Source organism: Sebastes fasciatus, chromosome 17 (assembly GCF_043250625.1).
Source record: "Sebastes fasciatus isolate fSebFas1 chromosome 17, fSebFas1.pri, whole genome shotgun sequence".
NCBI classification, from domain to species: domain Eukaryota; kingdom Metazoa; phylum Chordata; class Actinopteri; order Perciformes; family Sebastidae; genus Sebastes; species Sebastes fasciatus.
The window spans coordinates 2,955,928-2,979,896 of NC_133811.1; the positions used below are offsets into that span (position 1 = coordinate 2,955,928).

The window sequence follows — 23,969 nt, forward strand, 5'->3', positions numbered from 1 at the left end:
ACTGATAAATCTGTTTATCTGTCTGTCAGTTTGTCTTCTAGTTAGTTAGATAGTTAGTTAAGTGTAGTTAACTAGCCCAACTTGTTGCATTAGCTAACAAAGGGTTTTCATTTTATTTTTATTTTCCTTCCCCTTACTTTAGTGTGTTTATTTCAACAATTGTGTGCGATGAACGGGTGCAATCAACACAGAGAATTACACAAAATCCCATCGGCAGAATTAGCCCAACACACTGAATGTCTCTCTCGCTCGCTCACTCCTTTACCTTCTCCTGCTGGAGATAAATTAATGGAAAGCAGCTGAGGTTTGTGGGCCTCTAACAGGTCCGAACGACGGGGAGCACAACTTTCAGTCGGAAAGAAAAAACTCCCGTTGGTGTGCTGCGCTGATTCTTGTCACATTTGTGGTCTGATAAACCGTAAATTCATTTAAACTGGTTTCATCTAAACTAGGTCGAAAAATGATGCAATCTGGTTTCCATGGCAATGAATTATGTCTGACTATTAACCACACCCCCATTCTCTGTTTGAAAAAGAACTTTTACTAAAAAACAGGCAGTAAAACTGGCTGAAGGGGGCTTTAATCAGACAGTTCTTATATTGTAATTCATTCCCATGCATGCTGCCCAGAGTAATCACAGTGACCGGCTCGTCTGCTGACAGCACGGGGGCTCTCCCTATCACAGTCCGGCTTATAACGGAGATAACAGCTAACGTTTACGGAGGTAATCTTGTGAAATAGAATTTTTGGTGAGAAACTTAAATAAATACAGTTTTTCAAAGAAGAGGTTTTCACAGCAATATAAAATGAAGAATAGAGAGGGAATTATGACCCTAACTTCTTAACACTAGCTCTAAGCAGGTTATAATATATAATTAAAACTACTAATGTCAAGAATTTTTTAATCAAAGCAACTATTTAAATAAAAATACAATGATGTATTTCCTAATCAACTGAATTGTGTGCTTTTATGCAAATAAGCACTATAGATGACAATAACAAAGTAAAAGGATAACATTTAGAATTTTTGACGGTTTACAAGGATGGTTGAAATTATTTTCCCAGGGAGGTGGTAAAAAAAAGTCAGTCTGGAGCCTTGCTGTCAATTATAGTTCTTAGAAAGAGAATCGAAATCGGCAAAAATCAAAATTGACAGGTCAGACTTTAAAGGGACTGTTTGTAACTTTTTAAGCGTATAAATGTAGCGGGTTGCCACACATGCGCGTTCGAATATGCGCGCTCGCGTGTGGCCGGAGCCTCGTCTCCGCTGCCTGCTTACCTTCACTCAGACAGCGCGCGCGTTCTCGCGTACTCGCTCCACCTCTACTAGACGTGAACGCGCGCTCACTCCACACTGCAGAAGAGTTAGTTTAGCTCTGAGAATATCTAGTGAATGTACAGTGGACGTTTGTGCAGAAATAACTGCTGCAGCTCCTCCAGACCAACAGAGGTTTCCCGTGTCTTGTGAAGTGACGGGGCTCCTCCACGTGTTACGTTGTCGTCTCGTTACCGACCGGGTGCCGGTGTCTCCCTGCGGCTGCCGGCTGCGGTCGGGAGGCGATAACGTAACTCGTTGAGTAGCCCCGCTGCCTGAGCCTGCGCTGAGGCAGGAAAAGCCAACACTAGGATCAGCATTGATTCATGGAGAGACCTTCGTCTGGTCAGCTAACATTACTGCCAAGCAGCTGAAATATAGAGTGATATTGTGGGTTTAGCTGACGTGTGTCGCCTCACTGTTTTGAGCGATGCTCGTCCATGTCTATTTAGAGCGAGCAAGCGCGAGCTCGACACCCACAAATAGTCCCTTTAAAAAAAAAAAAAAATTGGAATCATCCAAGAAAATTGCTATTGGTTAATTTTTCATTCTAACTGGTGTGTAATTCAGCGGATCTACTTGTGTGTGCACACTGCAACCCACCTAGAGAAGAAATACTTTCCTGTAGTCCAACTTTACAGTTACTTATCAGAAACAAAATCAGTCATATTGTTATACTGTACATCACACACATCACTGCAAAAAAGCTTTGGCTTAAAGTCTTGCCTTGATTTTAGTGCATTACAACTGTTACATTATTACACATAATACTCACACAGTCCAAATTCGGTAACGATGGCTTCACTTCTTTAATGTCATTCTCTTCAGGTGATGGCTTCACTTCTTTAATGAAACTTTCTTCAGGTGATGGCTTCACTTCTTTAATGAAACTTTCTTCAGGTGATGGCTTCACTTCTTTAATGAAATTCTCTTTGGGTGACGGCTTCACTTTTTTAATGTCAGTCTCTTCAGGTGATGGGCTGTTCCTTCCTATAAATACAAATCAAAGAGGAGTCAAATGAACATGGATTTAAAACATACAATGGACTACAGAGAGATATTCTATTGCTGGAGACACTAGAAACACATTCGAAAGCCTAGCGTAGAGGGGATGAGCAGTGTATGGATAACAATCAGCTCTAACTCAATGAAGAGATGATAACATTAGGACAAGTTTCTTGTTTTAGTGTTATTATTTAGCAAAGTAAGCAGCCAGATGCAACTTATTTGTTGTCTTAAGTTTGTAAACTGCTGTCAAAGCTCATAAATGATTCTATAATATAATAATTCAGTGCCTAGGCAATAAATAAAGGCAGTGGAGAGAGTGAGGGTGGGAGACAAGGGGTACAGATTTATAAGAAGAATGACAGTGCAGTACCTGACACAGTGGAAGGCTGAGCTTTGTGTACCATCACACATCTGTTGCTACAGAAGAAGTCCAACCTGCCCTCAATATTTTTATTTTCAACCATGTCCGACAACTGATGGACCGTCTGGCACATGGTACACAGCCGGGGCGTCTCAATTTCCTGTAAAGATATAAAAACCAGCAGAGAAGCGATGTGAGGTACAGGGCAGGTTCAGGATCAGACGTGAGACTTATTTAACATCACCCATTAGCTGTTCTAAAACCACAGTAAATCACCGCCTCATGTGGCTTATTGCTTTTATAAAACAGTTACTACATATACCAGACAATGTTTCAGAAGATAAACACACAAGAACAAAAAATACAATCATTTATTGATAACAAATAATCATTCTTCCACCAAGCAATGTGGAAGAATTCAGTGACATCTAGCAGAACGGTCGCCAAGCAACACACAGACGAAAGCAATTCTTTAATTTCTCCCTCAGTAATTTCAGAATGTCTCCTTTCTTTTTTATCTTTTTCCTCTATCTTGTCCATCTCTTTCCATACACTTAGCCAGTAAAGTAAATCAAAAATAGCTACAACAAATTATAAAGCGATAGTTCCGGTCCTTGATTACGATTGGCTGAGTCGCGTTCGAAGCCGTTGTGAAATACACTATAAACCATGGATATACAGTATAATAACAACTGGATACCAGACCCCAAGATAATAATAATAATAATATTAGATTTATATAGCGCTTTATAATATTCTCAAAGACGCTTTAACATAGTCGGGGGGGAAAACGGTGTGAGACAGACAGACAGGAGACGAACGACAAGAAGCGACATACACAGGCACAATCACATACATACACACGGACTGATGGGGAGGGGAAGGAGGGGGCTACGGGTAAGCAGATGAGAAGAGATGTGTTTTGAGGCGGGACTGGAATGTGGTGAGGGAATCAGAGTCTCTGATGAGATTGGGGAGTGAGTTCCAGAGCTTGGGAGCTGCCCTGGAGAATGCTCTGTCCCCAAAGCTGCGGAGTTTGGACGTGGGGGTGGAGAGTAAACCAGCTGAGGTGGATCTGAGGGACCGTTGAGGTTGGTAGGGGGAGAGGAGTTCAGAGAGATAGGGGGGTGCAAGTTGGTGGAGGGCTTTGTAGGTAAGGGTCAGGATTTTGTAGGAGATCCGGTGGGAGACGGGGAGCCAGTGAAGGTCTTTCAGGACTGGGCTGATATGATGCCATGATTTGGTGTGGGTGAGGAGTCGGGCAGCTGCATTCTGGACCAGTTGTAATTTATTTATGGAGGTGTTGCTGATGCCGTAGAGGAGTGAGTTGCAATAGTCAAGGCGGGAGGAGATGAAGGCGTGGATGAGTTTCTCTGCTGTAGGGGGTGTGAGGGACGGACGGATTTTTGCGATATTGCGAAGGTGGAAGAAGGATATTTTGACCAGTTGGCGGATGTGGGGCTCAAGGGAGAGGGTGGAGTCGAAGATCACGCCAAGGTTACGTGCCTGGGGGGAGGGGGAAACAGAAGGGCCATCGATGTTGAGTGTGAGATGGCACCTATTTGGTCCAATGAGAATTGCTGGCGCATATAGAAGGCAAAGAGTATAAAAGCACAGATACGAAACTCTGGTGTTTTTTTACAACAGCCGCCATTTTGGAATGAACCTGCTTATTATATTTATAATACTTTATTGTTCAACACAGGCCATTTCGGTAAAGTATGACTATAGAATAGAAATAATTTAGTTTTACTTTAGTACGGCACTTTTAAGGCAGACGTTTTACTGGCGTCCGGTAGTCGCTTTCAGTCCAAAATGGCAGAAGCGTAGCTTTGCTGCTGGGCGCTGATGTTGCAATGGAACAAACAATTGACTTTCACTTTTTGGTAATATACGTTCTTTGGAGAAAGAATGCAACTCATCATAATCTGAAAACTACGCCCCCCGGAGACATGACCCACCCTACTCTGCCTCTGATTGGCTTACCCTGAAAATCAACCCTAAACTAACCAATCTCACTCCTAACCAACAAAGGCAACAAGAAGGGTCTGGATCTAGATGCAGTCTCGCATTTTACCCACTTCAGTAGTAGTAGTAGTAGTAGTAGTAGCAGCAGCAGCAGCAGCAGCAGCAGCAGCAGCAGCAGCAGCAGCAGCAGTAGTAGTAGTAATAGTAGTAGTAGTAGTAGTAGTAGTAGTAGTAGTAGTAGTAGTAGTAGTAGTAATAATAATAATAATAATAATAATAATAGGAGGTCCTGAACCTGGAAGATAGCTCAGGGCTTTTTTCCTTTTTCTCCCCATATACAGTCATCAATTGAGGGGAGAGGAGATGGAGGAGGAGCCCACTCTGGTAGGCTTGGAGGCAAGACCAATTGATTAATTTTTTTTTTAAACAAATAAAATAAAATAAAACAGGATGAAATACAAATAAAGAAAACTGAAAAAAAACACAGAAAAGGGGCAAAAATATATATCAAATTGTGTGCATGTGACTGTGTACAGTGTGTATGTTGATAGGTGGGGGGTGGCTGGCAGTCAGGGTGAAAATCTAATTAAAGCAATATAAAAAAAAAAAAAGAAAAGATAAGTGATAGAGAACAATAGATACAAATATGATGTATTTATGCATGAGATGTGTGGAATGTAAATGAAATGAAGTTAAATGTAATCATCATAATCATCAAAGGTTACTGTTGGTGGGGGGGGTTTGAGAGCTATGTTGATCTGTTTTGGAGGATTATGGAGAGGGGTGTTCCGGTGGCCCATTGAGTGCTGCAGGAATGACGTATTTTTGTAGGCCAACCAGGAAGTTAGCATCGCCCTGGTTCCCTGCACTAAAAAACAGTTGGATTTTTCCATAGGCTTTTGGATTATTGCAGAAAATAAGCTCTGTCGCAAACACACCTTTATGATACTTACACGTTTTGTTCAGCAAGATAATCTCCACAAATGACCACCACTTTTAGGATTTTTGAAGAGTGAATGTAATCACCAGAAGACACATAAAGGCTTCAAAATTCATGATTTATTGATGTATTTCATTTCGTAGAACAAAACGTTAAAATGTCTTCAGCTTGTGTTAACCACAGATCCTATTTCAGGCATTTAACTAAAACCCATTGACTTCCAGACGAGGGAACCGGAAGTGCTAAAATGCTAACTCATTTCCAGGTTTTAGGACTCATTCCTGTAGCACTCTATTGCATTGCTTTGCCAAATATTATAGTCTGTGACTAAAAACTCTGTGACTTAAGACACATCGTCTTTAGATGGGAGAGGGTGTTAGGATTCAGACTTTTAAAAGTCTTTTCAAAGTCTCCTAGTTGGTAGGCATCAACATTACTGTAAAGTAAAGCTGGTTACCATTATGGAGCCCCAAAACTGTCAAAAGGTAGTAAAAGACAAAATATAACTGAAAATATCAATAAATAATTCAAATGGCGTGTATAAACAAATATAAAGCTTTATATTTTCCTTGAACAATCAATCTATTTTATTTTCTATTTATCTTTCATTGGCTCATTTCATTTTTCTGCTCCTTAGTTTTACCAAAACATGTTTCGGGTCTGAGCACATATTTAATTATTTATCTATTTCTTATCGACCTAATCAACATTTCCCATATTCCTAATGCACATAATGAGATGGGTTGAGCCACAGTTACAAAACTGCATCACCATTCAAACTGTGCAAAACTAAGGAAATGAGTTTGTTAATTGACAGACTCATGCTGCCTGTGCACACACACTGCTTGGATGTTGACCGTGTATGTATAGCTAAGTAATATGCATGGTCATGTGCAGTGTTAATGTGGATGTTGTAGATATGCCAATACCAGTATTGTTCTGGTAAAAATGAAGTGATCGTGACTTTGACATTTGATTTCTGCACCTCTTTGAACTTGACCAGACATTCTTCACTGCAGATGACTCGACTGCCGTCCTCCGCCTTCAGCATGAACCCTTTGTCGAAGCTGACGCAGCTGCAGACATCACAAATGGACAACGGCAAGTTGTTGATTCTGTGGGTGTTGACGAAGCATTCCTTACTGCAAATTCTCTGGGTACAGCCATCCAGGGTCAGCTTGAATTTGCACTGAGGATGACAAAGGAGCATGTGGATTGATCATACTGTGTCAATTCTGATTATTTAAAGGATAAGAATAGTGATAGTCTTTATTTTCATATTTTCAGATAATCTTCATGAAGGGACATTGCTCCAAAGATCTATTACTGAGGCCCTGTTCAGACCTGGCATTAAGATGCATCCTGGGTGATCGGATCACAAGTGGACAGCTTTAAGTACAAGTGTGTATGAAAATGTAAGATATTACTACTGACATTCCTGTAATATTATGTCACGTCTGCTATACTAACCATGTGTAGACTTCGTGTTTATTTGCATAAAAAACTGAGCTTCAGAACTCTTGACTTCCCTTTTGGAAGGAGAAGGATTGAGACACTGGAGGAAAAATACATCCACCCCTTTATGAAGAATGGACTACAACGATGGCTCAGCTGCAGGTTGTGAGATGGTCACATACGCTATTGAACAAACTTCATCAATATCTGTTCACAAGGGTCCCTTTCACTACCTGGCTGTCAGTAACTTAGAGCTTGATTTAGTAATCTATTATAACCGATGGACTGATGTGCTTACTTCCATAGATGTTTCTATTAGGGCTGTCAAAGTTAACGCGATAACATGTTAACGCAAACTCGTTTTAACGCCACTAATTTCTTTAACGCATTAAGAAACTTGCGGTTTTTAGGTTGTAGCGGGATCAGTTTTAAAGCTGGAGTGAAGATGGTATCATATGAAACTAGAAAAACCTAAGGAATCCATCCGTACCAACCAATGTTATACTAGCTTTTCAAGAAGGAGGTTAACGCTTGCGTCAAACTTGCGCTAAATTTTGGAGAGGAAAAACTGTCATGGCCATTTTCAAACGGGTGCCCATGACCTCCAACCTCCAGATATGTGAATGAAAATGGGTTCTATGGGTACCCACGAGTCTCCCCTTTACAGACATGACCACTTTATGATAATCACATGCAGTTTGGGGCAAGTCATAGTCAAGTCAGCACACTGACACACTGACAGCTGTTGTTGCCTGTTGGGCTGCAGTTTGCCATGTTATGATTTGAGCATATTTGTTATGCTAAATGTAGTACCTGTGAGGGTTTCTGGACAATATTTGTCATTGTTTTGTGTTAATTGATTTCCAATAATAAATATATACATATATTTTCATAAAGCAAGAATATTTGCCAACTCCCATGTTGATAAGAGTATTAAATACTTAACAAATCTCCCTTTAAGGTGCAGTTTGGACAGATAAAAAAAATTGCGATTATTTGCGATTAATCACGTTTAAATATTTGAATCGATTGACAGTCCTAATTAAAAGCATTGACGTGACTAAAAGTCAAACAGAAACCAAAAATCAATTTCTTTTTTCCTTACATAGCAATATTTGGCACACATCTTGCACTCTGATCGAGGTCCTGCAGCTGGAGGTTTGGGGGCCGCCATGTTCCTCTTGGAGTTGACAGAAGCAAGGCAGGTGTCGCTGCACAATTCCTTCATAGTTCCAGAATCATCCACCGGAGCCAGGATCATGTTGTGAGGCCGCATTATCACCCTGAGGGGAAGAGATCAAGATGAGATTCACATTCGGGAAAACCCTTGTCAGTTTTGCATAGGGGGCGTTGTTATGACACAGAAACCTTGTTTTATTTTTCAAAGAATGAGCAAAGATCGTTGGCCTCAGTACCTCATGTCTCCTGAATTTATGGTGTTTGCTCTGCTTGACCTGCAGTATTAAAGGTCTACAAAATCTGTCACAAAAATTGAAAATGCCAGGTGATAACAATGCTAGTTTTGTCCGACCAACAAAACCTAAAGATTTTCAGTGTAGGATCACATAAGATAAAGAAAAGCAGCAAATTCTCACAACTAAGAATCTGGAATCAACTGTCAAAAGAGTTGCACATTATTTATCATAAATGTTGGACTTTGTAAAACAAAATATGTATGTAACTGTCAAAATTTTGTATCGATTCTCTTTTTAATACAAATGCACACACAAAACAAAAACTAGGGCTGTCAAAGTTAATGCGACAACGTGTTAACTTTGACACTAATTTATTTCACGCATTAACGCAACTTGCGATTTTTATGTCGTAGCGGGCTTAGTTAAGGGCTAGAGTGAAGATACTGGCATCATATGACACTAGAAAACCTAAAGAATCCATTGGTACAACCATGTCATACTAGCTTGTTGCAAAGTAGGTTAAATAACGTTCCAAACTTAAGCTCAATTTTGGCGAGGAAAAACTGTCATGGTCATTTTCAAAGGGGTCCCTTGACCTCTGACCTCCAGATATGTGAATGTAAATGGGTTCTATGGGTACCCACGAGTCTCCCCTTTACAGACATGCCCACTTTATGATAATCCCAGTTTTGGGCAAGTCAGTCAAGTCAGCACACTGACACACCGACAGCTGCTTGAGTTTGCCATGCCAATATTTGTCATTGTTTTGTGTTGTTAATTGATTTCCAATAATAAATTAAATACGTGACAAATCTACCCACAAGGTACATTTAGAACAGATAAAAAATGTGCGATTCATTTGCGATTAATCGTGATTAAATATTTTAATAGATTGACAGCCCTAAAAAAAAAAAAAAGAAAATCTCACAAAAAGGAGGAGAGGTGACATACAGACGAAACGTATCTTGGACTTACTGGAAGCAGTTGTAGCAGTTTTTGGTGACTTGTTGGGGATGCCTTTCAGAGAGGCATTTGGCTGAGCAAAAGACCTCCAGTGAGCTCTTCGTCCGGTAAAGTGTCTCTCCTCTCGGTAGTCTCTTTCTACACTTGCAACAGATAACGCACGAGTCTGCAATGATCAGTTCTGGTTTGGTGCACGATTCAGCAGCTGCAGATGCATCATTCCCGCTCGCGGTGGAGTCTGTACTGATGTCTGCCTCCTCCTGTGGGACGATGCATTTATGGTACAGAGATTAGAAGCCGTCCCTGGACTTGCATGTGATTCTACTTGGCTAGGCTCAAATCAGACAAGCTGTTGTCATGTAAATAAACAGAAGAAAGCTTCATTTAAAACACGATAACAAGTAAACAAATACTGTGTCTGCTTCACGTAGCTCTCGTGTGGAACAGATTCCACTCACACCTTCATATTTTTTCACTCCAGTAAATTAATTTATTGTATAGAATACTCACAGCATTCAATATTTGTATCTTCTGTGTGAATCTCCTCTTCTTCAACTGATCCAAGCATTTCTTTCCTGAAGGGAGAAATCAGTCACAGGTCATTAGGTTTACTGCAAATATAGGAACTGTACATAAACTAACCACATGGCATTGACATTTTACTTTAACGCCCCATTATTTAGCATTTATAAGCAAACATTTAATGAATGGTTTCTAACACACTATAATTTAGTTATAAGCCCATATAAGGACATTTTAAGCTATTAATGTATAGTGTTTGTCAACAATTACAATAACTTGTCCTATGAAGACATATTTTATAGTATTACTACTGCATTTTACTATATTGACATTCAGCCTTCACTTATGGATGCCCATGGAAGGAGTTATAGTTGTTGTCAAATGCATTAACCCCCTGAAGGGAAGTCATTCGGGATTGACTTTACTGTCTTTCAGAGGTAGTAGCAGGTTGAGCTTTAGAGCCAGAGTGAATGATCAGATTAGATATCATAGGAAACTAGAAAACCTGAGGAATCCATTGGTACCAACCATGTCCTGTTGACTTGTCAGCAAGGAGGCTAAATAATGCTCCAAAGTTAGGCTACATATTGGCGAGGAAAAACTGGCATGGTCATTTTCAAAAGGGGTTCCTTGACCTCTGACCTCAAGATATGTGAATGAAAATGTGAGACAATTTTGGGGAATTTGACCTCACTGTATAAAATGACCTGTGGTGACCTCTAGGATAATCACAGCCTCATGAAACTTTACAGCCACAAACTACAGACCTAGAGCATTCAGAGGATGGATGTATCAGACTAGAGACCTAGAGCATTCAGAGGATGGATGGATCAAACTAGAGACCTAGAGCATTCAGAGGATGGATGGATCAGACTAGAGACCTAGAGCATTCAGAGGATGGATGGATCAAACTACAGACCTAGAGCATTCAGAGGATGGATGTATCAGACTAGAGACCTAGAGCATTCAGAGGATGGATGGATCAAACTACAGACCTAGAGCATTCAGAGGATGGATGGATCAAACTAGAGACCTAGAGCATTCAGAGGATGGATGGATCAAACTAGAGACCTAGAGCATTCAGAGGATGGATGGATCAAACTAGAGACCTAGAGCATTCAGAGGATGGATGGATCAAACTACAGACCTAGAGCATTCAGAGGATGGATGTATCAGACTAGAGACCTAGAGCATTCAGAGGATGGATGGATCAAACTAGAGACATAGATCATTCAGAGGATGGATGGATCAGACTAGAGACCTAGAGCATTCAGAGGATGGATGGATCAAATTAGAGACCTAGAGCATTCAGAGGATGGATGGATCAAACTAGAGACCTAGAGCATTCAGAGGATGGATGGATCAGACTAGAGACCTAGAGCATTCAGAGGATGGATGGATCAAACTAGAGACCTAGAGCATTCAGAGGATGGATGGATCAAACTAGAGACCTAGAGCATTCAGAGGATGGATGGATCAGACTAGAGACCTAGAGCATTCAGAGGATGGATGGATCAAACTAGAGACCTAGAGCATTCAGAGGATGGATGGATCAAACTAGAGACCTAGAGCATTCAGAGGATGGATGGATCAAACTAGAGACCTAGAGCAATCAGAGGATGGATGGATCAAACTAGAGACCTAGAGCATTCAGAGAATGGATGGCTTTTCTAGCTAGATTGACAATAAGGGGGTTTCTGAGCAGTTTACACAACACAAGTGCTCACCATGCAATTGCCGACAAAATGTCATTCTTGCAGAAATCTCCAAATGTCAAACGTTTTTGATCCCAAATCACAGCATGGCTTTTTCTATGGTGTTCCTCAAGATCTTGGTGTCTTAATGTGGTATTTTGGAGGGATTATCGATCATTTTAATTCTCCAGTGGTATAAAATGGTTAAATTTAGCACCAAATCTGTGTAACAAATGGTATCAACCCAAAAATTGCTGCAACAATTTATGAGACATAATAGAGCATGGGGACGACCATCATATACTTCCATTATAATGTTCTTAGACCGTATAAACTTTTTTACAATTTATTTTGATTCATTAATTGTTTTCATGTGTATTTCTGATTTATTGGTAGAACAACTTGACACACTGAGCTGCATCTCAAATGAATTTTCGGTTTCCCAGGTTTCAGATGATGTACACCACTTCTATGTGACATCTACTGTTGACCTGCTATCTCCCCCTAAAGACACCCTCTAAATACCCCCCTAAAAAAGACAGAAATGGGTCTATTGTGGGTCTCAGGGGGTTAATAAGCACTTCAATCTGCTTACAACTAATGTTATAAACCAATTATTTAATGTTTATATACTGCTTTTAAATGCTAAATAAAAGTGTTACCAGGCACATTTTCTCTTATCTGTGTCAGACTGTGCAGCATTTATTTTGAGGCCTATCATATGGCATGATGAATGCCTGGAAATAGAAAAAAAACATGGCAGTGCCCCATTTGGCCGCTTCTTATGTTGCCGTAAGGGTGGGAAGCAGGCAGCATATGAGGCTATAGGTATGATGTTAATTCTCTACCAGTAGCAGGTGGTAGAGATGCTGTGATAATCTTCAATTCCATCTATTATCAACCCCTGTGTAGTGTTTAAGAGTCTGATCAATTTAAAATTCACTGATATATGACTCAACCTGGACTTCCAGGATAGCACTTTGTCTCACTGGTACTTGTAGCAACTCTCCACATCAACACAGCCCCTTGAAAAAAAAGAAGAAAGAAGAAGAAAAAAAAGGCTAAAGTTGACAAACTCATTGTCCAGTACCTTGAAGAGGTGCGGGCCGAAGCATGTACGATCTCAGACAGGTGCGGGTGCAGAAGAGCTCCACCGTGTTCTCGCCGCTTTTGAAATGAACCATGCCTGAAATCGGTTGAGAAGTGTGGCACATGGTGCATCGGTGGGGCGTCTTGGTGTTCTGCACAGTAACAGAAAAAGAAAACAGGATGTCAGGGATATTGTAGAATAATTATTTCATTCAGAAAAGCTTTTAATCAGTGAGCAAGTCTCTCCGTGCCTTGCTTTGGGTCCCTTGGGTCCAATCCCAAGGGGAATTTCAGTGCTACAGCATACAGTGAGATTTTAAACAATAGTGGGCTTTCAGTGTGCAAAGCCAGGTCTGACTTTTCCAGTTTGGTTTGGTAGAACTTGACTGGCCTGCACAGAGCCCTGGCCAACCCTTTCTGGCTGCACTGCGGCAAATATTGATCGGTCAAGTTGGGGTTTCCCCATCAGCAGCTGCTCTTTCAAAATGAATTGGCACAAATGTTTCAGCTGGTTACGTCTTTGCCTCCGCAATCAGTCATCTAATCCAGGGATTCTCAAAGTGAATCGAACTCCGATCAAACGGTCAAACTAGGCAGCGCTGATCAATAAATGAATCAATATTCTGTTCCTATAATGCCTATTTCTCTCCTCAAATGTTTTCAGAATCATCTTGTAGTGTACTGTTTAGCTGTAAAATGAGAAAGTTTGTGATCCGGCAGCCATGTTGAGATCAGTTGAGGAAACACCAGGCACCGCCCACCAGCCGGAGCATACTTTCATTTTACAGCTAAACAGTACACTACAAGATGTTTCTGAAAACATTTGAGGTGAGAAATAGGCATGTACTATGTATATGGTGTTTCAGTGTTGCATTATCCAAGCTGTAATGTTTTCTGTCTTCGACATTTAAGTGACCATAATTTGGATGTTTCAGCACCTCTTTCAACTCGTCCAGACATTGTTGACTGCAGATGGTTTTGGTCCCCTCCTCCAGCTTCAGCTGCAGCGGATTGTTACAGCAGATGGCGCTGCAGTTGTCGCAGATGGCCACGGTGTTCCTGCGGAAATCTTCTAAGCAGGAGTGGCTGCAGAATTTGTGGACATCCTCGTTCAGAATCAACTCGCATGTGGCCTGTAGAAGATAATGATGACGGGGTAGTGAGTACGACAAAGAGTTTATAGTTAAAATGAGCGAGTTTAATTGAAGAAAAAAATATATTTGTTTTTTGCTTACAGTGCAGGATTTGTTGCACATGCTGCAGAGCTGTTGTGGTGTTTGGGTGGACATAGGGTTGGACTTAAAAGATATCAGACAGGTCACACTGCAGAAGTCCTTCATAGTTCCCTTAATGTCCACTGCAGCCATGATGAGGTCAAGAGGCTGCGATATCGCCCTGACAGAACACATTCAGAAATGTAAACTACTATGTTACTGACTACTTTAAGATGAAGTGATGTTTTTCACAGACTCACTTGAGGCAGTGATGACACGTCTTGGTGACTGGTTTGTTGATGGGAAAGATTTGGAAAAGGCAGTCTTTGGAGCAGAAGACGTCTGTGAATCCTTTCTTCTGGTAAGCCGTTTGACCCTTCGCCATGCTCTTCTTGCAGTGGGAGCAGGTCATCTCCGTCACCTGATATGCGAAAGAGAAGATGAAGAATGATGATTATTAGATTTTTCTTAGTTTGTTGGTAGTTTAGTGTATGCTAAATGCAGTACCTGTGAGGGTTTCTGGACAATATTTGTCACTGTTTTCTGTTGTTAGTTGATTTCCAATAATAAATATATACATACATTGCATAAAGCAGCATATTTGCCCACTGCCATGTTGATAAGAGTATTAAATACTTGACAAATCTCCCTTTATTGTACATTTTGAACAGTTAAAAAAACGTTTAATTGGCGATTAAAGCTTCAGTATGCAGTATATTTTTGGCATCATTGTAATTCAAGTGTTCTGAGAGAAACTAGACTTTTGCACCTCCTCATGGCTCTAGTTTCAGGCTTTAGAAAATCTAGCCCGTGACGGGAGATTTTGACAAATCATAGGTCATTTCATTGAGAGAGCGTTCCTATTGGCTGTGTTCCGGCTGGTGGGCGGTGCTAGGTATTTCCTCAACAGATCTCAACATGGCTGCGCAAACTTTCTCATTTTACAGCTAAACAGTACACTACAAGATGATTCTGAAAACATCTGAGGAGAGAAATAGGCATTACAGTAACAAAATATTGATTCATATTTGATCAGTGCTGCCTAGTTTGACCGTGGTTGACAGCCAGCTCTTATAGACGGCAGCTGGACAGCAGACTCCAGATCAGCTCTGATTGGTTGATTTCCTCCGGTTTGTGAAATCTTGCAGATGCCATTAGGAGCACCGGAGGACACCAGAGGACACCGGAGGACACACAGTCACATGATTTTTTTCAGATTACCTGTCTCATGCACTACTGTCAGGATATAATGACCGTTTTATAAAAATAACTTTTTTTAATCATATTTGCTCCAATTCTACCCACTGCTGCTTTAACTGTGATTAGCTATGGACAATCATGCGATTAATCGTGTTTAAATATTTAAATTGATTGGCAGCCTAAATTGTATCTTGCGGATTGTACAGAGGAAATGATGCAACATTTGACCTGCTCATACCAGCTCTGAATGAAGCATCAACGAACGTTTGCTTATCCTTCCAAATTGTAGACGGCAGTAGCTCAGATGATTTTATCATAAAAAATACTTAATGGTGGTTATTCAAAATATTCTCATACATATAATGTGATTTAATACTTTTATAAATGCAATGTTCACTTGATGAACAGCAGCTAAGGTAGAAGTACGTTCCCTTACCTTTGCATAGTTCGGCTCGTCTTTGACGTTTGTGGATGTGGAGGATGTTCGACGCTTGTCTTGGAGGGGCTGAGCTTTCACCGGCGACTTGACGGACTTATACTCAGATGATAACTGGGAAATGTAGACTGGAGCCTTAAACTTCTCCTAGGACAAAAAGAGAACGAAAAACAACTTTGTCACGGGAAAACTGTGATGAAAACTGTGATGCTGTGACGCTAATGATTACACTTTGTTAAAATAGAAAATAAAGTACTGTTGAGGAATGTTATATTTTTGTCATTTATCATTTTACGCTGCGTTAGCAAGAGTAAAAAAAAAAAAAGCTGCAACATCTATATCCATTATATGGCAAAAGAGTTATGTGAAAAAATGCCAAATGCCAAAAATGTGTATATAAAGACATTTTAATTCATACTTGCATACCAGTTTTTGCTTATAATATGATAACAAATTTTAAATTTATTGAAAAAGGATACTCACAATGTCCAGTTTAGGGATTAATATCTTCACTTCTTTCATTCCGATCACTGCAGCTGATAATTTGTTGTTCTTTTCTATAAATGATGATGAAATGAATAAGATCAAATGTGGGTGTTATGCAGTTCAAATGCTATACTATTGAATGGATTGCCATGCAATTCTATAGAGACATTCATGACCCCCCTGATGAAGCCTACTGACTTTGGTGATCTCGACTTTTCCTCTAGCGCCACCATGAGGTTTTTAGTTTTGAGTGAAATATCTCAACAACTATTGATGAATTGCTGTGAACTTTGCTTCAGATGTTCGAGGCCCAATGAGGATCAATTCTTAAAACTTTTGTGATACCCTGCCTTTTCCTGTAGCGCCACTCATTGGTCAAAGTTTAAACTTATTCACTGAAATAGTTTGAAATCTTCTAGATGGATTGGCACAAAACTTTGTACAGACATTCATGGTTCTCAAATGATGTGTCCTACTGACTTTGGTGATCCCCTGACTGTCATCTAGAAATACCAGATTTATTTTACCTGTGTTTAAGAAGCCAGAGGAACTCCCGCTATCCACATCCATCCAGTTATTTTGCTCCCCTCCTTTCTTTCGATCTGTTTTCTCCACATTGTTCACCGAATCGATGTCAAGGTCTGGGACACTGGGGTGCTTGCTAGGTGAGCTATTGTTCTTCTCAGTATCACTGCTGTCATTGTCCTGCTTTGTCACATCTGGTATCAAAGGCGTTGCTGGTGAGCCGTTTGGGTCACCATCTTCATCATTTCTGACAGTGTCCTCATCGGTGTCCATGTCCATGTCAAAGTCCACATTCATGTCCTCATCACCATCACTGAAAGAAATGTTTGTAGCGTCCTCATTGCTACAAGACACTGTTTCCTCGGTTTTGTTGGCAGCACGGCTCTCAGGCATTTCCTCCAACCAGTCATCCTTCTCTGTGTTCACCTCTTCGTTTTTCTCATCATTCAGCTCAGGTGCCTCGTTTTCACTCTTCCGCATCTTGCTCCGGCCACTGCGACGTTTCCTCGAGAGAGAAACTCTGGAGTTTGTTTTTTTTACCGAAAATGAGCCTTTTGTGTAGGGAAGACCTAGAGGACATACAGGTAAAGCTATGTGAGGAGATTACCAACACGTTTATTGTTCAATATTTACTTTTTATTTATCACCACAGTTCCATTCAGCTGGAGAAGTCAAACATTTCCTCAATTTGGTTCTATTGGGTTTCTTTTAAATCCATAAACACATTTTTTTAAATCTCTGCCACTGTTCACCAGAGAAAGGATGAGCGTGGAGACGGCAGACCGGGTAGCTGCTGTGACCAGCAGTGTCAACTGCAACACAACTTAAGCCGAGTTCACACTACACAACTTTCAAAGTCGTCAGAACGCCGTACTGTTCACACTACACAACTTGCTGTCTTGGAATCGGGAGTCTTTAAGTGGTTTTCACACTACATGACTGACTGGAGACAAGGGGTCACACACTACAAGATCTTTCACCAGAAGGAATCCCTGATGAGTCGGGTCTCCAAACTACGCTTTGTCACAAAAACACAAACGATATATATATATATATATATATATATATATATATATATATATGGTGCGGCTGTGGCTCAGAGGGTAGAGCAGGTCATCCACCAATCGGAAGGTCGGTGGTTCGATCCCCGGCTGCTCCGGGACACTTAACCCCAAATTGCTCCCGAAGGCCTAGCCATCGTTGTGAGAATGAGTATTTAGATTAGAGCCTGATGGGCAAAGTTGGCACCTTAGCAGCCTCTGCCATCAGTGTATGAATGGGTGAATACTGACATGTAGTGTAAAGCGCTTTGAGTGGTCGAAAGACTAGAAAAGCGCTATATAAATACAAGTCCATTTACCATATACACGATAACACAGGGTCTCAACTCGTGTCTTGCGCTCTCATTGGCTGTAGCTCGTGGCCGGAGTCCCCGACAGGTGTGTCTGCGTGAGCAGTTCACACATGATGACCGAGCGTCGATGTGTGAGCGGCGAGCAAACAGTGATTTGCCTCTGATCTGGGGCTTTTGTCGGGGAGCTCCAGAAACTGTCGGGGAGCGGAAAATTAGGGCAAAAGTTGTGTAGTGTGAGCTAGGCATTAATCCTATTTTGAAGTAAGTAAGTAAGTTGAACATGGTTATGTTTGTGCTCATGACACTGCCAAATATTTTTGATAAAATATCTATAAGTCATGCCGTGGTTATGGCACAAATATATTTTTTTGTATCCCATCTCTTTTGTTTATGACTCCCATTCTTGAGTAAAGTGCATTTATTAGATAAAATATATTAATTATTTCACTCTGCTTTAGTGTCAAGTTAAAGGGATAGTTTGGGTGTTTTGTAGTGGGATTGTATGAGGTACTTCTCCATAGTCAGTGTATTACCAACAGTAGATTGCGGTTTGAACGTCCCCAGTTTGTAGAAACAGACAGGAGTACCAGCATGGGAGCAACGCAATATACTGCTGTGGACGTGGGCAGCAGCAAAACGGATTTTACACCTAAAAAACTGAACTGAAAATGTCAGATCGTCAGTCACATGCTCGCTTCCGCTCCCGGATACTGGTCAATGTTACAGGCCGCTGTTACAGGCCGCCAAGCTTGCCCGTCTTGACTCGTCATCACCCCAAAAAACACATGAACTTTCTAGTAACCAAACACAATGCGCACCGTGCACCCGTCCCCCCCACTCCCACCTCTACTGAAATGATATCTCCTTACACTCACTAACGTTAAGCACACGGTGCGTGTGTCAAACTCAGAGAAAGAGAGAGGACAGAAGCACCGCGCCCGAAATGACACCAAAACGCGGTACAGACTCTCAGTGTAACCGAGCATAGTTTTTTATTACACGACTATTTTGGTTTCCCCGCCAGTGTGGCGGATAGCCTTCTGAGATTTACTCGCCAAACGGAAAATATAGCCGCATTTGGCGCTGGGAACTGTCCCTTTAATAGAAATAAGTTATCCTTGAGTTTTTAATTTTAATTGTCCATTTAAGAAAAAAAAAATTTAAGACAAAACATATGAGGTTCATTTTGTTGTTTTAAAGGTGCTAAATGGGAGATTGCCTCCGCATGGCTCTCAACATGGCAACGTCTGAGCTGGTGGCTCGTAGCTAACAGCACTAACAGTGAAAATAAAAGCAACACTGCTGACAGCGCTAACGATGTTAACCTGTGTGTGGGGGGGGGAGCGGCAGAGTGGGAGCTACGCTTCCGCGACGGCGGTCGGGATGCCGTTATCAGCTGTAACCGCCGTCTGAGAGCAGTGCAGAGCTAGCCAGTGGGGCACACTCGCATGAACTAAAAGCATGCGCGGCTGGCCCGGTGATGTCAACAAAGCACGGAGAAGCTCTGATTACAACACACACAGAGGGAGAGCGACTTCATTCTCCGCTCAGGTAGACATTACTCCTCTATATCTTTACATAGACAATAGTTGTTTGCTGTTATATTAATGCTCTGGATATTGCACCTTTAAGGCAAATCTTTCTCACTCCTGTGGGTAACGGAATTAAATCGATTTTAAGAGTCAATAAAACCAAATCTCTGAGACCAAGTCACCCGACTCTAATATTAACCTGTTAATGATTTTATATATATATATATATATATATATATATATATATATTCAACCTCTAACAGCTCAAACTGCAGCTGGTCATGGAGGGTTAATTTGTGCCTGTGAAAGAAAACGTAGTAATGCGTATTTCCAGCTTCAATGCTACTGAAAATGCATGGAAAACTACGAACTAGATTGTCTCTCTACTACATACCGCGCAGCAGAAAAGAAGCCTCTGATTCTTCATTGTCCTCCTCAGTTTCCTCCTCCCAGTTTTCGGGGCTGTCCTGCTCGACAACCGGTTCCAATTCATCTTCAAAGGAAAGCAAGACATGTATGTAGTCCCAATAGGACATGTTGATATGGCTTCAATCAATATAAAGACATAAATACAACAACTTAGTTAATAAGTAATAATGTTCTTTTTAATTAAAATTTGATTTGAATAACCAATTTGATTGATATAATTTCACTGAAATCTAAGTAAAGGCTTTTGTCAGCTAAAACATACTTATATTGGCAGGTTTTTAACTTGTACACGCACATACACATTCCTGCCAATAGTTTCACATTGACAGACAGGTGGTGGTAATTTACCAAGAAATATATGTGCCAGCGAGAGGCAGAGAAGAAGACTGCTGGCAAGTAAACAACACAGGTTTTAATCATAGTCACCGTGACGTCACCCACTGGTTTGTGGACTGCCGTTTTGAAACCTCAAGTTCGGCATTTTGCAACCAGAAGTGACACGAGAGGGTGGAGTTAAGTACAACCGAACGCTGAAGAAGACATTTTTAGGTGACTGAAATGTTACAATTAACTCTCATGAACTGAAAAAACACTGTGAAAGAGTTGAAGTTCTAAGATGGAAACGCAGACAACTCCCAGACTGGACAAAGCCGCGGTAGAGACCTGTCAATCAAAAGGTAGCCACGCCCTAAATGAACATCGCGCTGTATTGAAGAAGACTTGAAACACAATCTGACTTCTTTTTAGTCGCCCCCTGCTGGCTATTAAAAAGAATGACAGTTTAATGCACTTCTGCATTGGCTTCACTTTTCAGAACCGGAGGTTGCCCACTGGTTTCAATGTGTAAAAAAGAAAAGAAAAAGAAATTGGCTCTGCAAATGTTTTGAGAAAGCAAATGCAGTCAACATGCATTTCATGAGCAAACTTTGGTTTGTTTCTCCACATCAACACCTTTAAGTACTGAACAGGACACGTACCTGGAATCTCAATTTCCTCGAGAGATTTCCCCTCGAATCTTTCAAGAGATCCATTCTCCATAGCTGATACTAGCTCTGAGATTTTTGCAATGTCGACAGCTGCCTCTGGCGTCTGATAATACTCTCTGTCCGTCTGAATGTCACGGCCCAACAGTTTGGCTAGCTGATCAAGCTCGTCATTCGTGAGGCTGAGAATCTGGAAAACTCTTGCAATGTGCTTATGAAAAAGCACAGACCGGACGTTCGCCGTGTTCTTTGCACGACAACGAGCTGCAAAAGTCCTGGTGCACTGGTGTCCGTGGTAGAAGCTTGTACATGATCCATCAGGTCTTCCAAATAAGAAGGGATTATTTTCATGTACACCACACGCTTCCCTCTTGTTCACAAGCAGTGTTATTGCACTGAGCAGTTTAGAGGTCAACGTGACCGCAACTTTTTGGCCGCTGTCGCTCATAACATTGATCTTCACGATGTGCTTGGACAGAATTTGGTCCAACTGTGACTGGCTAACATCAGCGTCTTCGTGAAGCTCGGTCTCGTCCCGTTCCTCGAATGACTTGAGAGTTGCTCTTGAAACTTCGGCTGTGTCTTCGTTTAAGACTGACACTTGTGCAACTGTTACTCTGAGAAGCGCAGTATAGACCGGAGAGCTTCCGTACATCGTCAGACTTTCTACTGCAGAATCTGCTGTCTCCTCCATGCACCCATAAAAAAGCTGCACGTCATGTATGAACGGTACAGTTGGCAGCTTTGCTTTTGATTTTGGGGCCTGGCCCCATTCTTTCTCACACAACTTCATAAATGTCTCTGCTTCATGTATCGTCTCACTATCAGCACCCTCTTTCCAAGCTCTGGCGAAGTTAATGTCACCAATTCTCTTGAGAGAATTTCCCATACTCTTCATAATACTCGGTCTGTCACAGGACTTCTTCTCTTCATTGAAGCCAGTGAGCTCTCTCACAGCTTCAACAACTTTGCTGAAGTTTTGGGGTTTGATGGCATCTTCAATGCTACATATCGACTTTTTCTTTAACGTTAACAGGAGTTGTCCCATATGCCTCAGCCTCGGTCTGATGGTCTTTTTTTCATTCAAAGGGTACAGAGACTGTGCCAGCTGCAGCAGAAAGGAATCATTCCAGACTTCAGATGAAATCTCATCTTTCTTCAGTGTGTTTAACATGTTGGTCACATCTGAAGAGAGGTTTTGGCGGTCTGTTAACTCTGCAGCAACGACCAAAGATGAGACTTTAGTCTTGCGTGGTAGAGGTTCTGAGAGCTTCTTTGCAGAACACTTTTGCATATGTCGCCACATGTCCTTGCGAACGTACATGCTATTACAATATATACAGGATGCAAAAGTTTTAGCAGTGATGGGCACGTTTGCGTTTCTTCTTTTCACTTTCAGTTGTCCACGACGAGTCTTCAAAACCTCTCGATTATGTTGGATATTTCCTCTGTCTCGCAACTTCTCCAGTAGCGCTTTCCGTTCTTTGGAGTTTACGCGTAATCTCAACACCGCAGCTATGTCAGGTTCTTCATTTCTATGGGTGAAAAGGTGACGAGAAATTTTAGACTGAGGATTCCCGCAAACGTAACAATAGTTTCTGTTGGTGAAGGAGGGGTCTTTGGGCTGTTCAGAGGTAGAATCATCAGAGCTGTAATCAGCCTCGTCCTCCTGCTCGATGCATGAAGCATCGATGGGTTGTTGCTCACAGGAGGATGCTGCAGAACTGGAGGGCCCTGCTGAGTCCTCAGCCTGCAATTATGAACAAGTCATTTTACACACTATATATTCCCAAACACAAAACAAACAATGTATATATCTATATATATCAATATATATAGATATATATAAAGTGTACGTATAATCAGGTGTTGTAGCCCTGAAATCTTTGAAAGAAAGTAAGTATCTTAATTGAGAATGAAAATTAAACAAAAAAGAATATTTGCTGCAGCTTTAACGGAGACACCAGTGACATCTTAAGGGGTACAGTTCTTACATAATAGCAATGCCTAATCCTCCAACGCCACATCTACCCGGTGATTAATAAGGGAAATAAATTCAACACTTACACTTTCGTCCTCTGATGAAGATGCAGCAGCATTTCGGTCTGTTTGTGATGTATTCACTTCCTCACTGGATTCCTGTAAATATTGAGAAGATGGAAAAGTCATGAGGAAATATGACGACACAACATGACGTTTGTTTTATAGTATCGTAATTGGTCAAACTGCGTTAATATGCCTGCGCTGGCAAGACACATGTCATGTTATTTCCCGTCCGTACCAGTTTATTAGGTACACCTATTAGGGCTGTTAAAGTTAACGCGATAATAATGCGTTAACGCGATAATAATGCGTTAACGCGATAATAATGCGTTAACGCGATAATAATGCGTTAACGCGATAATAATGCGTTAACACAAATTTGTTTCAATGCCACTAATTTCTTTAACGCATTAACGCAACTTACAATTTTTAGGTTGTAGCGGGCTCAGTTTTAAGCTAGAGTGAAGATACTGGAGCATATGAACTTAGAAAACCTAAGGAATCCATCGGTACCAACCATGTCGTACTAGCTGTCTGCAGCTGCCTGCTGTCGCGAAGGAGGTTAAATAACTCTCCAAAGTTACGCTCAATTTTGGCGAAGAAAAACTGTCATGGCCATTTTCAAAGGGGTCCCTTGACCTCTGACCTCAAGATCAGTGAATGTAAATGGGTTCTATGGGTACCCACGAGTCTCCCCTTTACAGTCATGCCCACTTTATGATAATCACATGCAGTTTGGGGCAAGTCATAGTCAAGTCAGCACACTGACACACTGACAGCTGTTGTTGCCTGTTGGGCTGCAGTTTGCCATGTTATGATTTGAGCATATTGTTTTATGCTAAATGCAGTACCTGTGAGGGTTTCTGGACATATTTGTCATTGTTTTGTGTTGTTAATTGATTTCCAATAATAAATATATACATACATTTGCATAAAGCTGCATATTTGTCCACTCCCATGTTGATAAGAGAATTAGCAAATGACAAATCTCCCTTTTGAACACGTACATTTTGAACAGATAAAAAATGTCTGATTAA

The 23,969-nt window shown here is 41.1% G+C and overlaps 1 protein-coding gene across 3 annotated transcripts in view; it reads right to left on the bottom strand.

Annotated features, from left to right (window-relative positions):
• LOC141753956 (uncharacterized) overlaps nucleotides 1–23,969 on the bottom strand; it is a 56,786-nt gene that overhangs the window by 22,228 nt on the left and 10,589 nt on the right. For all 3 annotated transcript variants that reach the window (XM_074612661.1, XM_074612662.1, XM_074612660.1), the window contains 16 exons: nucleotides 22,957–23,028; nucleotides 20,884–22,639; nucleotides 19,872–19,970; nucleotides 16,594–17,160; nucleotides 16,064–16,137; nucleotides 15,581–15,727; nucleotides 14,205–14,365; nucleotides 13,966–14,125; nucleotides 13,669–13,863; nucleotides 12,732–12,882; nucleotides 9,936–10,000; nucleotides 9,438–9,685; nucleotides 8,153–8,330; nucleotides 6,578–6,781; nucleotides 2,694–2,844; nucleotides 2,091–2,305 (listed from right to left, as the gene is read on the bottom strand). In XM_074612661.1, the coding sequence (XP_074468762.1) occupies nucleotides 2,091–2,305; nucleotides 2,694–2,844; nucleotides 6,578–6,781; nucleotides 8,153–8,330; nucleotides 9,438–9,685; nucleotides 9,936–10,000; nucleotides 12,732–12,882; nucleotides 13,669–13,863; nucleotides 13,966–14,125; nucleotides 14,205–14,365; nucleotides 15,581–15,727; nucleotides 16,064–16,137; nucleotides 16,594–17,160; nucleotides 19,872–19,970; nucleotides 20,884–22,639; nucleotides 22,957–23,028 (4,443 nt within the window). The remainder of the gene's footprint in view (nucleotides 1–2,090; nucleotides 2,306–2,693; nucleotides 2,845–6,577; nucleotides 6,782–8,152; nucleotides 8,331–9,437; nucleotides 9,686–9,935; nucleotides 10,001–12,731; nucleotides 12,883–13,668; nucleotides 13,864–13,965; nucleotides 14,126–14,204; nucleotides 14,366–15,580; nucleotides 15,728–16,063; nucleotides 16,138–16,593; nucleotides 17,161–19,871; nucleotides 19,971–20,883; nucleotides 22,640–22,956; nucleotides 23,029–23,969) is intronic.